Source organism: Sminthopsis crassicaudata, chromosome 1 (assembly GCF_048593235.1).
Source record: "Sminthopsis crassicaudata isolate SCR6 chromosome 1, ASM4859323v1, whole genome shotgun sequence".
NCBI classification, from domain to species: Eukaryota; Metazoa; Chordata; class Mammalia; order Dasyuromorphia; family Dasyuridae; genus Sminthopsis; species Sminthopsis crassicaudata.
Window position 1 is genome coordinate 172,912,409 of NC_133617.1, and position 15,006 is coordinate 172,927,414.

Here is a 15,006-nt window from a genome sequence, read left to right on the forward strand (position 1 = left end):
AATACTATCATTTGATTCACATTCAATTTCCATAGTTCTCTTACTATATGCAGATAGCTCTTTCTAACCCACATCTATTGGAATTGCCTTGAATCACCTCATTGTTGAAAAGAGCCACGTTTATCACAGTTGATCATCACATAATCATGTTATTTATACAATCTTCTCTTAGTTCTGCTCATTTCAGTTAATATCAGTTCATGCATCTTTCCAAGTTTTTCTGAAATCAGCTTGCTTGTCATTTCTTAAACAATAATATTCCATTATAATCATAAACCTAGGAAATGTTTTTTGAAAGTACTTTATAGTTTCTTTCCTAACACTGGAGATTCTCATCCGAGAATGCTGCCTTAGCCAATTGCAGATGATTCTAGCATGGATTAATGGAATAGTATTGAACTTGAATTCAGAAAAACCTGAGTTAGCCTTGCTCTAAGATGTGCAAGTTGTATGAATTTAGGCAAATAATTTAACTTCTCTGAGATAGTTTTTTAATCTATAAAATGAAGATTAATAATCATATTTATTAAATGTCTGCTACATGTCAAGTACTATGTTAAGTTCTGTTAGCTGATAATACAGGTTCTATCTATCTTGCAATAATATTTTGTAAGGAAAGAATTTTGTAAATCTTAAAGTACTATATCAATGTCAGCAGGCTTAATTGATTTCATGAAGCATTTCTCTTATGCATATCAAGATAATATAAGATGCTGTCATAGATGAAAACATAAAGCTAAGCCAATTTAAAATGTGGTTATCAGCATCAAATAATAATAAAACAGAAGTGTGTAGCTTCAACATCATTATAGATGTTCTTCCCAATGTCCAAATAAAAGAGAGATTCTATAGAGTTAGTGAGGTCATCTAGATGTTCCTATGTGAATGACATGCTGATTGTATTAAGCCCCAGAATACTGCAGTACCTCCTCAATAAGACAAATTTCTTGAGTCCTGTTCAAAAGGAACTAATTAATGAAACACAGAATTAAGGAGTTTCATTTATGAGATAAATTGATGTTATGGCCTGAAAGACAGTTTTGTATCAATCCCTCTTCATTGTGTAACTTTAAGTATTAATTTTAGTATCAAATTATCTGATACATGATAATTTTAAATGTTTCTTTTATAGCAAATTGATGCAAATAGTACTTCAACTCTATTTGAAGATCTGGAAGACCCAAGTCAAGGTCAGATATAGTTAACTGTCGCTAGGATTTGCACATCTCACATAAATGTTTAATAAGTTTAAAATATTTTCTTTTCAAGTAGAAGAAGTTGCTTCAAAACAGAACTATTTGGACAGCTTAAAAGAAATGGATAAAACCCAGGTTCCTAAATTAGATGGGAAGCCTAGGTAAGTGATTTCCAAAATGCAAATGAAATAATGAATGCTGAAAAAAATTATTCTTTTTAAAAAATCAAGTGCTATCTATGCTAAACACTGTGTGCAATACAAATAGAAAAGAATACAGAGGATGTTGATAGAAAAGAAGGACAATTCTTGCTATCAAGGAGCTCACATTCTGTTTGGAGAAGTCAACACACATAGAATGCAAAGAAAAGTTTCTGGTTAGCCTAAAGGTATATAACTACTAAAGATGTCAAGATTAGGGGAATTTTTTAGGTACATTGGCAAGGCAGATAGTAATGTCTGGAAATCTAGAGAGCAGAGTAGCAGACCACTGTGTGGCCTGGTAGGCTGGAGATTGCAGTGGATTGGTAAACCAAGATCTGCCATCTTTCTAGATGAATAATTGATGGCTTTTTGGTCATAAATGATATCAGTGTCTGTGGTTGTTTTGTTACAGCTAATGTGATAACTATAGTAAAGTATAGTAATGAAATGTGTCTGATAGCTCCCTTTTTCTTTTATTTGTTAGAGTGAAGATACTTTCCTTCTAGGTAGCCTAAGGAGAATATTCCCCTATAGCTAGGCATAACATTAATCTAAATAATATGTAATAAACAGTTGCTTATAAGTTATAATTTAGGGGACAGAAAGCTTTCATTATATCTCCTATGGTACTTGCAATTCTACCATTTTAAGATGTTTCTTAGATAGTAAATAATCAATTCTCTAAGGAATTTTTTAGTTTGAATTTGCTTACCAAATGATCTATCAGGGTCTGAGAGACTGGAGCAAGAGACTGATCTGTTTTGATGAGAGGAAAAAAATTGGTTTAGTATATAGATAGTCTCATACAGGGTGCCATGCTGGAAGGTTCACATGATTGTGCAGTCAGGAGACAGCATAAGCATAATGTAGAGAACAAAGTTAAAATTCATATAGCTCCTTTTGTATTTACTGAAACTAAAGAGATATATTTTCATTTGTGAAAGTCCCTTTCTTTGCTGATGTAGATCCCAAGCCTTCCATTCAGTGACTGATAGTCTTTATGAGTTAAAGACAAAACAATATCAATTGCCTCCCCACTTTTTTTGTTCAGTTGCGAGGTATCTGACTCTTAGTAGCCCCATTTGTGGTTTTCTTGGCAAAGATACTGGCATGATTTGCCGTTATCTTTTCCAGCTTATTTCACAGATGAGAAAACTGAGATAAACAGGGTAAAGCAACTTGCCCACAACCAGTAAGTGTCTGAAGCCAGTTTTGAAGTGAGAGAGATGTCTTCCTGACTCTAGGCCTGGCACTATATCCACTGCCCTACATACTATGTCACAAACCATTATATGCCCTGATACATTTCTATATGAAAACGAAACATTTGTGTGATTAGGTAAAGTGGACATTGGTTCTTAGGAAGAAAGGGTGCTGCGAAAGGAAGTTAAAAGCAAACATTTTTCCTAGTGTTGGCTCCCAGCTATTTGAAGGATCAGCTGAGAATTAATCCCAGCTAATAGAAACTAAAGCAATAGAGTCTTAATATAACAATTTCATTTTAAAGCCACACCTTTTTTTGGCAAAAGGGTACTTACCTCATAAGAGACTGACATTTTAAGCCATCATTATGTGTTCATATTTCATGAATTAATTGGGAGTTTCTCCCTTTTTGTACAGGGTAGTGCTCAAAACTTAGCTTTGCAAGGAAGCATGGTATAGTAGAAAGAGTAATAGACTTGAAGTTAAGCAAAGATGTAAGTTCATATCTTACCTGCTTGCTAATGTTACCAGGGATGTGCATGTTGTTTTAATTCTTTGGGCCTCAATTTCATGTGTAAAATAAAGATTGAAATATTTGTAGTACATACTTTCCAGAATTGGCGAGATCTATGAAGAGCATATATATTTATGTATATACATATGTATACACATACATACATGTGTATGCACTTATAAAGTACTTTAATAGTTTAAACCTACATATTGAAACTTGGAATAAACTCTATAGGAATAATCTTATATGTACATATATACATAAAATTTAAAAGAGCTTGATATTTTTTAAAGACATACCATGATATCTGTTACTAAATATCTTTCCCCCCCCCCCCCCCCCCGAGGCTGGGGTTAAGTGACTTGCCCAGGGTCACACAGCTAGGAAGTGTTAAGTGTCTGAGATCACATTTGAACTCCGGTCCTCCTGAATTCAAGGCTGGTGCTCTATCCACTGTGCCACCTAGCTGTCCCCAATAAATATCTTTTAAACATTTAATGTGTGCTAGGTATCCTGCTAGGCAGCGAATGTAAGAAATGAACTGGCCTGGTCTTTAAGAAACATGGTAGTAAGAGGTACTACAATTTGAGTCAGGAGACCTGGGTTTGAATACTGCCTCTGACATTTGAACTAGGTAATCCTGGGCAATGCACTTGCCCTCCCAAAGCCTCAATTTCTTCATTTGTAAAATAGGTATAATACCTGTGCTTATTATATTTCAGAGTGGTTGTGAGGAAGGTTACATAAATGTGAATTTAATATTATTAGCTATTTGTCCCATTTGCATGGGGAAAAACCTATTTTATAATCGGTTACTCAAATTTTTTCAAAGATTTTAATATCATAAAATGTTTTATTTCTGATTTTTTTTCTGTTCTTTTGTTTGTGCTTAGCTATAGCTATTTACCTGTGACTGCTCTAACTGTCCAGGAGGGTTCAATGAAGGTAAGTGAAGAAAGCAGCAAGTGCAATTCAGAGCCTTCTTAAGTGCTTCCTTAATATAAACCTCTTTAATAATAATAATAATAATAATAATAATAAATATATATAGTATATGTAATAATATTATTATTTTAAAATAATAAGCCTCCTGATAAATCTTTCACTTTACTGAATTAGGAATGAATCATTATTCATTGGAGAAGAATCTTGGACTTATAGTCAGAACTCTAAAAGTAATTTAATAGGTAGTACGATAAATCCAACTAGAGTCATATTCATCTCTGACAATAGTTGTGTGGCATGAACAAGTCATTTAATTTCTCTGAGTTTCACTTTCTTCATCTGAAAAATGCTTGTAATAATGCCTTTAGTATGTGACTCAGGATTGTTATAAGGTTTGGGATAATGTATATCAAATATTTTTATAAACCTAAAACACTTGAAAATATTGTTGGGGAGAGGGAGGTATATGTGTGAAGTATATTATTGAACTTCACTTTAACCCAAATCATGACTCTTGGTTTGGTTTAAAGTGAAATTCAATAACAGTCCCAACAAGTGGTTATCTACCCTCTGATTTAAGCTCTGCAGTGACCGAAGTTGCTGCCACTGAAGTTGTTGGTTTCATTTTTGGAAAAGTCCAAATACTTAAACAGTGACCTTTCATCACTTGGGTCTCCCAATTTGCTTGAAAATTAAAACTCTCGGATTTTAAATGGTTCATTCACATTTACATAATTATAACTGTATGTATATTGTTTTTCTGGTTATGCTTACTTTACTTTGCATCAATTCACTTAAGTCTTCCCATGTTTCTCTCTATTCATCATATTATTCTTATAGCACAGTAACTATTTGTATATAATAATTTGTTTAGTCAGTCTCCTGTTAATGGGCATCTATTTTCTCTCTGGTTCTTTATGAAGATTTTGGAGTGTTTATATATTTGTATGTATGTACACATTTATTTATATTTATTATATGTGTAATACATATGCACACATATATATTTATACACAGAGATATACATAGCATATATAAATACATCTATAACATATCTCCATTGTGATTAAAAGAAGGCACATTGGTTTGGATTTCAGAGTACAGGAGGGGAAGAATGTATAAGGATGCTGTAAAGGTTGATAAGGCTTTCAAAAGTTAAGCAGAAGAGTTTCTATTTACAAAGCCTATAGGAAACCGCTGAAATTGAATAGTGTCATGGTCAGATCCCTTTGGCAGCAGTGTGGAAGATGAACTGAACTGGGAAGAAGCTTAAGGCAGAGAGACTTAATTAGGAAGCTAAAAAATCCAAGTGAAGGATAAAGAAGACTTGAATGAAGGTGGTATCTGGGTGAGAAGAGAGAGAGAGCTGATGAAAAAATGATGAGATAGTGTTCAGTAGTTTTTCAATAGTGTCCCAATTGTCATGATTCTAGTCAGGTTTGTTTCCTTCCTCCATCCCTCTTTCATTCAAATGTAACAGAGTGGTTTGCCTTCTTCCTTCTTTAGCTCAATTTACATATGAGGAAACTGAGGCAAACAGGGTTAAGCTACTTATGCAGAATCACACAGCTAGTAAGTATCCAAGGCCAGATTTGAATTTGGGAACAGGAATTTCTGACTCCAAGCCTGGGCTCTATCTATGGTACCATCCAGCCTGTCCCATTGCAGATGTAGAAACAGTAAAATGTGACAAATTGTTGCTTATTACTTGTAAATGTTTCCAATTGTCTGCAATGTTTGTTCTTTCTTCCCTCTCTGTATCTATCCACCCAGATAAGATGTTACTTCTTCAATGATCATCCCAGTCAAAAACAGTAACTCCCTTTCCCTCAAAACATTTTATTGCCATTTAGAGATCCCTTATCACTGGTCAGATTCAAGACTCAGAATTAAAAGTTCAGAGATGGAGTAAGCACAAATTTATTGCCAACTTTCCTACTGAGTCTTAGCATTAGTAATGCACTGAGACAATTCAGCCACTTTTTTCTTGTTTAATATCAGTTTCAATTACCTTTTTAGTTAATTCAAAATACTTCCCTTGTCCATTATCCTTAAGTCTTTCTTTTCAGAAAAATTTAGAATTGGTGGCAATTTTATCTTTCAAGTAGGTTTCTGGGCTTAATGGAAAGAAAAAAACAAAGTAAGCAGATTTTTGATATATATAGCTTTAGTTTTAAAATAGGGGTGGTACAGATGGGAATTTACTGCTCTCCTAGTTATCCTAGAAATAATAATAGTTGACGTTTCAGGGCAGAAATTTACATACTTTATCTCAATAGATCCTCACAATATCTGAGGGAGGGAGAACAAATATTTCTCCTATATTATAAATGAGGAAACCGAGGCTCAGAAAGGTTCAAAATGAGAGCTCATAAGTAGCAGCCAACTCTGAAAATAGAATTTGGGCTGTCTGACTTGGGCAAATGAAGCAGACACAAACTTATCTTGATACCTTGTTACTACATGGAATTCAGACCAGCAACAGAGTAGGGATAGGCATTGATAGGATTCATGTACTGAATCAAGAACTTTTATGTACATAATATATCTACATCATGCTGGATATTGTGAATGTAGTTTTTTTATTGTTATTATAGCTTTTTAATTTACATTATAGATGCATGGGCAATTTTTCAGTATTGACAAATGCAAAACCATTTGTTACAATTTTTTGCCTCATTGCCCCCAACCCTTCCCCAGATGGCAGGTTGACCAATACATGTTATATATGTTAAAGTATATGTTAAATACAATATATGTATATATGTCCATACAGTTATTTTGCTGTACACAAAGAATTGGACTTTGAAATAGTGTACAATTAACCTGTAAGGAAATAAAAAATGAAGGTGGGCAAAAATAGAGGGATTAGAAATTCTATGTAGTGGTTCATAGTCGTCTCCCAGAGTTCTTTCACTGGGTGTAGCTGGTTCAATTCATTACTGCTCTATTGGAACTGATTTGGTTCATCTCATTGTTGAAGAGGGCCATGACCATTATTATATAGTATTGTTGTTGAAGTATATAATAATCTCCTGGTCCTGCTCATTTCACTCAGCATCATTTCATGTAAGTCTCTCCAGGCCCTTCTGAAATCATACTGTTGGTCATTTTTTATAGAACAATAATATTCCATAACATTCATATACCACAATTTATTCAGCCATTCTCCAATTGATGGGCATCCATTCAATTTCCAGTTTCTGGCCACTACAAAGAGGGCTGCCACAAACATTCTTGAACATACAGGTGCAAGATCTCTTTGGGATATAAGCCCAGGAGTAGCACTGTTGGATCAAAGGTTATGCACAGCTTGATAACTTTTTGAGCATAGTTCCAAATTGCTCTCCAGAATGGCTGGATGTATTCACAATTCCACTAACAATGTTTCAGTATCCCAGTTTTCCCACATCCCCTCCAACAGTGGATAGTTTTAATGTAATTTCAAGTTATTGTAGCTAAAAAATCTCACTAAATTTTTTCAGACACAATATATTATATTTATTTAGGCTCAGGTCATATCCTGCCCTGGATTTTGTAATTATTTGTGTGCATATCATATCCTGCACTAGATTTTGTAATCTTCTTGAAGATAAACATTCTCTCATTTTGTACATTCCTCATGATTTAGTGTGGTGCCCACACAGTAGATATTTAATACATATTTAAATGAGTCAAAATTAGTCCTCTAATAATTTTGGTTACTTCTTACAGTTTTGTGATCTTAGTATTTAAGTTCTGGTTTTCTATGTTCAATATGACACATTTTATTTTTTCTATCTTTCATTTTCTGTTTAGTTATGATTACATAATTATATATCCTTCATGGCTATTTCATGGTTATTTCTGTGTTGATAGAAGTTCTTGTCAATAATTAGAATAAAAATAACTAAAATTGCCTTTAGTTTTTTAGCTTAACTCACTAAAACTTACTTTTTTCAGTCTGTTGGTTTAAAGAAGAGAAGAAAAAGAACACGTTCAAACAAGAACATTCCTGAAACACGGTATGGCACACCTTGTTATGTAGCATTAAAGCCTAGCCTTAATGCCATATACCTGTTATGTATATATGTATACACATACACACACACTTTTTAAAAACAACCTCTTCTGAAACGGAAGCAAAGAAAAATCAATGTGCAGCAAGTAAAGAGTGTAGGAAATAGCCTATATTAGACAATGGTACACTAAAAATATAGTCATCAAGAAAGTTAAATATGTAGAAAAAAAAGACTAATCTTAGCCTAATAATGTACCTATCATATGAGATGATTCTAACAATTAATACAGAAGCTATTTCCTTGACCCTTCATAGATCTTAGGTTTGATCATTGCTTTTGAGGAAGACAGAAAAGGGACTGAAATCCAAATATTTCCTTCCCTGCTTATCATCCAAAATCTTGTACCTGGTCATGAAATGAGGAAAAAACTTTGAATTGAGACACTATTCTGATATGGTAATGGTCTAAAGTTTTCATCACAGATTTAGCAGCAAAGGATTAATCTTCTCAAAACAACCTAGTATCCCATGATTGAGGGAGAATGTAGTATTAGGAAATAGAACTCTTGTTTCATACCTCTGCAGGTATGTAAGATGTTGTTAACTTGTCAATTTGTTCTTCAGTCTTTTTAAAATCACGAAGTCAGCTGATTAACTTTAGTCACTGAAGTATCCAGGTGTAGCTGGAAAATTGTATTTAACTTCTTACTAGCCAATACAAATGCTTCTCACTCTATACAGCATGAGCTTTGAAAAAAAATTTTGTATTTAAAGTACAAAATGCAATATGTAAAGTAATTTTGAGAAGTATTTATAATTATATTTCCTCTTTAAAATCTATTTGTAAATTTAGATGTTTGTTATAGGCCATCTCTTTTTTTTTTTTTTTCTGCCAGTATGTGGTCCTAGGTACATATGATATAATTCGAGGGTGGATCTTCATTCAAGTATTTGAATATAACAGAAAATGTAACAAATATATAACAAGTATAAATGGCAATAATTTAAATTAGTAAAATTATGTAGAACCCACTAAAAAGAACATAAATATACAGCAATAATGACCCATAAATAGGTGTGAAGCACAAATTACTGTCCATAATGATTTAGAAAGTCACAAATTAACATTATATATTTTATTTATTTTGTTAAACATTTCCCAATTTTAACTTGGTTCATCTCCTCTTATTCAGGAACCACCTAAAACAAGTCCTCTGCTGCAAAGTATATGGACAGTATCACAAAATAGTTATGTGTTCTTTTAAAAAAAAAAAATCAACATTAAAGATTTAAATACATTTAATAAATCCTTTCCTCTCTTTTTTTAGATCTAGGGATTTGAATGTCTAGGACTCTTTACAAGGCTGTCTAGGAAAGTTTGAGCTTATTAGAATCGGGAGTCGGGAGTGTTAGGGTTAGGGTTGGGGTTAGTCGGACGGCGCATTAGTCGGGAAAAGACCCTTCAGTTTACAGCTTTTTCCACTAGGTGGTACAGTAGTACAACTATGTAACAGTCGTTCTCAAAGTTTTGTCGTTCATGGCAAAACCAAGGGGAAACAGCACATTAGAAAGACTCAAGAAACCTTCTTGTGCATATGTGATTGCATTTGTAAGTTCATTACAATTTTTAGTATGCTTACCTGAAATTTTGCTCATACATAAGAGAATGGCTGTTCAAAATTATCTCAGAAAGATTTCAAAAACTGAAATGAAGGTCTATATTGAAACAAAATAACTGAACTTTTCAAGACTTTTGAACCATAGGGTTTAAAAGTAGATACCCCAATATCATATTTATTCAGATACTTTAAATTGGCTATTGAGCTTTAAGCACATAGTAGTTTTTAGATCTGGTACTTTTATTTAAAAAAAAATACATACATATATGTACACACACTTTCTCAACTGGACTTCCTTAACTACTTCCCACTATTGTTACCCCTCAGTTATCCTTATTAACTACATAGTTGTTGTGAATTTATCTCTGCATCTTATACTTTTGCACATTTTAATAAATTTGTATTTTCTTTTCAGAGAGAATCCTTATGACTTTGAAAAGTCTTTTGATCATATGTATTCACAAGTGGTAAGCTGACATAAAAAACCAATCTGTATTTTGGTCTGTGTTTTCAAGCTCTGTGAAAGTTTGAAACCATTTTACAAGAAGAACCTATCTGTGTTGTAGCCAGCATTCACTGTTAATTGTAATGACTAGTTGTCATTTCTTCAAAGCCTCTAAAATATATTAACTGGGAATATTTTAAATTTCTTCCTTCTATTTATTCTTCTGACTCATTATTTTATCAAAATCTGGAAAGCATCTGACCACCCACAGAAAATTGAACTAAATGTTTTTGGCATTAATCTTGAACACCAAGAAATAAATGAGAGTTAAATTGAACATTCTCAAAATGTTCCATTAGTGGTTTTTCTATTCAGAATTATCCTAGCTAATAATAATAAACTAGTCAAATTCTTGTAGCAGCAGGTTATTAGGAAGAATATATTCAGTATCAGAGAGTAGGCTGTTAGTTCTTTCATCTCCAAAATAAATTTTGTTTTGCACATGTTTCGTTGATGTAGAAAGCTCCCAGGGAGGAGCCTCCCTCTTTCAATGAAAATTGCCATTTCTTCCAGAAGTTGAAATTTGCTTTTTACACCAAAAATTTACATGACTTCCCTAGCCTGATAGTCAGTCTGAATCAGAGGTATGTTTGAATCCAAGTCTTTTGAACTCCCAAGAAAGGCTTTCTTTTTTTATGCCATGTTACCAGGAAGAATAATTTTACTCAATTGTATTCTGAGAAAGTCCACTTGATTTTGTTAAGTTGTATTTTATGAAATGGGCCATTTCTTATATTCCCAACAAAAAGTGCCCTCTTTTCCTCTGCCTGAATTAAAGGTCTGAGTCTAAAAAAGCTACTAGCACTCAATATTACTATGTTCTCATAAGATCATACACTTTTCAATTTCTTTTTAAGCACTATAGATAATTGCAATTATATGTGAAAAGGTTTTGTTGTGAAAGGAAAACAAAACAAAACAGAAATCTCTTTGAATACATGTTTAAATTTGTCACTCTCAAATTTACCAACAATTTAGGTCACTAAAAGTAATAAGGTTAGTAAAAATAATAAGATATTTCCATAATATACGAGAAATATATTCTATTTGAAGACAAGTATGGTTTTTTTTTGTCTGTGTTCCAGGTTGTTGAAGCAAAGCAGAGGATTCTCAGCCACAAAAGGTCATCTAAGAGAAAGAGGTATGTTATGAGTGACTCAATTAGGATAATACAATGTTAGAGCTATAAAGCATTTCAGTGAATCTTCATTTTACAATTGAGGAGAGAGAAGTAGGGAAAGAAACTGAATTTCTGAACACAATCTGACTCTTACAGTTAGAGCTATATTAAACTACTTTTAAATGAAAAAAACCCAGCAACTTGGCATTCAAAAGTACATATTCACTATTCTATTTTGTATTATCAGATGGATCAATTAATACTTCAAATGATCCACGATTTCTCTGGAGATTGGTGCTCCTTCATGGTAGATTGTAATCCCTCCCCACCTTGACAGTCTAAAAAGGATCACAAAGAGTTAGATACAACTGACTAACAACCACCATCTTGTAAGAGCTTGCAAGAGTTTGGACTTCATTCACATGGGCTTCATGAACCCAGGGTTACTTTTACAACATATTAAAGATCAGATTAAAACTTAAAGGAGGGGGTCGTCTTGTTGGGGTGCAGAAGCAGCATTGGAATCATTTGAAGAAATAAGATAAGACTTCCCATTCTCATATCATCTGCCTTTATTTAGCAGAGTGTAATTGTTAATCTTTTATTCACTTAAAGAATCATATAGGGAGTGTACACAGCAAAAAGAATGATGCTTTTAGAGTGAGAAGACCTAAGTTCAAAATTTAGCTTCTGTCATTTATCCAGTGATCTTGGGCAAGTCATTTAAGCTCTGTAAAATGAGAAGGTCAAACAGATAAACTATAAGTCCTCTTCAGCTCTGACTCTGAACAAATCAAATGGGATTTTAGGGAAGAGATTAGAACTATAATCCATTAGAATTCATCTAATTTTTTTAGGGAAATGAGATTTTAATCACAGATGCTTGAATCTTTCAATTTTAATTCTAAATTTTTTTCTTTTGAGAGGAAATCTTCTGCTTAGGTAAATATATATTTCCCCCATGATCACAGAATTTGGGAGTTGGAAAGCATCTTAGTGGCCAACTAGTCCAAATATTTAATGAAAGGAATTCTCACTATAACACATATAGTGGTCAGGCATGAAGATCTACGAGATGACAGAACTCTCCCCATCTTGAGGCAGTCTATCTTACTTTAGGACACTAATTAATAGGAAATTTTTCATGATAATGTAGCTCCAGACTTAAAGTGACCCCATGGACATTGGTGTAAATGTGAGATTTTGTCACTTCGACAAATCAACAAACATTACCATAGCTACTTCTCCCCTTTTACTTTTAATTTTTCTTGGGTATATTAACAATCCAGGTTATTCCACATTATTTTTTGTGGAAATTTTAGTTTTTTCAAAAGCATTTTTGCTTTTTTGACCTCATTTGATTATAACTTGTGAGGCTGGTAGGACAACTAAAATTTCCCCTTTTTGCCTGATGAAGCTGATGAGGCAGTGAAATGAGCTGTTTGAAGTTACATATTGGCATTGACAGCACCTGCCTTTAATTTGACTTCCAGCTCGGTATTCTTTCCTCTGGTCCTTGATCCTACTTGCGGAAAGATCAGAACAACAAGGATGAAGTTGAGAAAGATAAGCAAGGCATTAAAAACTAAACAAAACAAAATAATTTGTCACTGTTTCATATATAGTCCTTTTTTTGTCCCTTGTATATGGAACTGTTTACAAGTGTTTTCAGATTCATAAAAATTATATATATATATATATATATATATATATATATATATATATATATGTGTGTGTGTGTGTATATATATACATATATATATTTCATTATACTGAAAATTGTTACTGTCAGTGTCTCTTTTTTGAATTAAATCATGATATTTACCCAAAACCTTTATTAAGACATCTTGATGGAATTGAGGATAATGTTTGACCCGGAGTCTAGAAGACTGAAATTCAAATTTAACCTCAAGTACAATGTGATCCTGGGCAAGTTACTTGAACTTTGTGCAGTTTCTTCATCTGTAAAATAGGGATAATAATATGTACCTTCTAGGATTATTATGAGGATAAAATGAGATAATATTTGTAGAATGCTCTGCCAGTTGCTATTATTGTTGTTTTTGTTAAAATGCATATATCACCCACAAAGTGCAATTTATCAACATATGAAAATGGATTATTTTTTATGATTCCCGTACTCCCAGAGTCTGAGAGAATGAGATATAATAAGAAGCTTTAAAAAGGTATGAAGCATAGATACTACCCTGAGAAGTTAAAGCTTGGTGGAGAGCTAAAATTTGACTCCTGAGTAGCTAGGAGAAAATACTGAATGGGAAACAAAAAATGCAAAATACTCTTAATTTACCATTTTTGCCCAGGGCCAGCTCTGCTTTCAGCAGTTACAGAAGCCAAGGAGGAAGAAAATTGGTAAGTACAGCTTATATCAAGTATAACTTCTGTTACTTATATAGTGAGTATGCTTTCCCCTTTCTAGGCCATATTGAGTGCTAAAATTAATGACTTTTAAAATGGTATATGTCATGATGTGCTTCAAATGGATGATTTTGGAAGGAAGCAATGAGTTTTTTAGCATAAGGTTTCTTTAATATCTCTTCACTTCATATTCTCTATCATTTTAAAACTAGAATAGGTCAAAAAACAGTGAGAAATACATGCAATGGTGGTTTATAAATTGATTTGGAACAAGTTTTGAGGGATGATGTAAAGGTACATTCAGTATTATTTAAAAAAAAAACTTAAAGGAAGCAAATGAGTTTACAGAAAGCTTTGTGTGAAATCTAATTAAGCCAGAAACAAACAAGAACAGAATTATAATCCTTTGTATAGAAAATTGTGTTCATCCATCAAGGGTGTTAGCAGAAAATCACCATATTTGGACTCTAGCATTCTGCTTCCTTATGGCCTTCTTAATGTAAGAAGGTAGAAGTGACTTTGGAGTAGAAGAAGATGGAAAGAGAAGCTGGATTAGACTGAGAAGGCAGCATGGTATAATTGAAAAGGCACTAGATTTAAATTCTGCTGCTCTAATACTCATGGAATCTTAAAAGGCCTCCCATCCATTGAGTGGACCCTTCACAGAGGGTTTATGGGATCTTATGGTCAAGAATTGTGTGAGATGAGAAAGTCTAACTGCATTAGGATAAATTCCTTTATGGGAAGCTTTATAAAATTATCTAATTTGAATATTAGTAAGTTGCCTCCCAAATGGTATATGTCCCAACCCAGCCAGACTTTTTCAGCTTCATGGAGATGAAAGAATCAAAGATCTCATTATAGGGAAAAGAGGAAAGGAACAAATATTTGAAGTTTCTGTTGCATGCCAGACATTTCTCCTTATAATCATTAGATCACAGATCCTTTGTAGTATGGGAGTGAGGGAAGTCAGATAGTAAGTAACCTGGAGTTTCTCTCTTGTTCTCTGGAATATGTGACACACTGACTTTCTGAACTTTGGATAACTCCCCCCAACTTAATGTAGAAGTGGGAAAAGATATTTGTTCAGAAACTCTGTGTTTGACTTTTTTAGTGTCAATTTGTACATAGTTCTTTGTGTGTGGGGATTAGGAGGAAAAACAGGTCTTTCCTCAACATAGGGATATTATCCTCTGGTGACAGAAATGAGTGACTTAAGTGTAGTTAAATGACTATGGTTAGGTAGCTAGATGGCACTGAGGATAGTTTAAGCCTAGAGTAAAAAGATTCATCTTGCTGATTTTTAAATCCATCCTCAGATATTA

General features: G+C 33.3%; 1 protein-coding gene across 2 annotated transcripts in view; it reads left to right on the top strand.

Moving 5' to 3' along the window:
* Window positions 1–15,006, top strand: part of SYCP2L (synaptonemal complex protein 2 like) — a 63,000-nt gene that overhangs the window by 27,334 nt on the left and 20,660 nt on the right. The window contains exons 14-20 of one of the 2 annotated variants that reach the window (XM_074271561.1): window positions 1,133–1,190; window positions 1,270–1,357; window positions 4,010–4,061; window positions 8,004–8,065; window positions 10,096–10,147; window positions 11,271–11,326; window positions 13,627–13,675. In XM_074271561.1, coding sequence (XP_074127662.1) covers window positions 1,133–1,190; window positions 1,270–1,357; window positions 4,010–4,061; window positions 8,004–8,065; window positions 10,096–10,147; window positions 11,271–11,326; window positions 13,627–13,675 — 417 coding nt within the window. The remainder of the gene's footprint in view (window positions 1–1,132; window positions 1,191–1,269; window positions 1,358–4,009; window positions 4,062–8,003; window positions 8,066–10,095; window positions 10,148–11,270; window positions 11,327–13,626; window positions 13,676–15,006) is intronic. The other variant, XM_074271571.1, reaches the window with a different exon arrangement.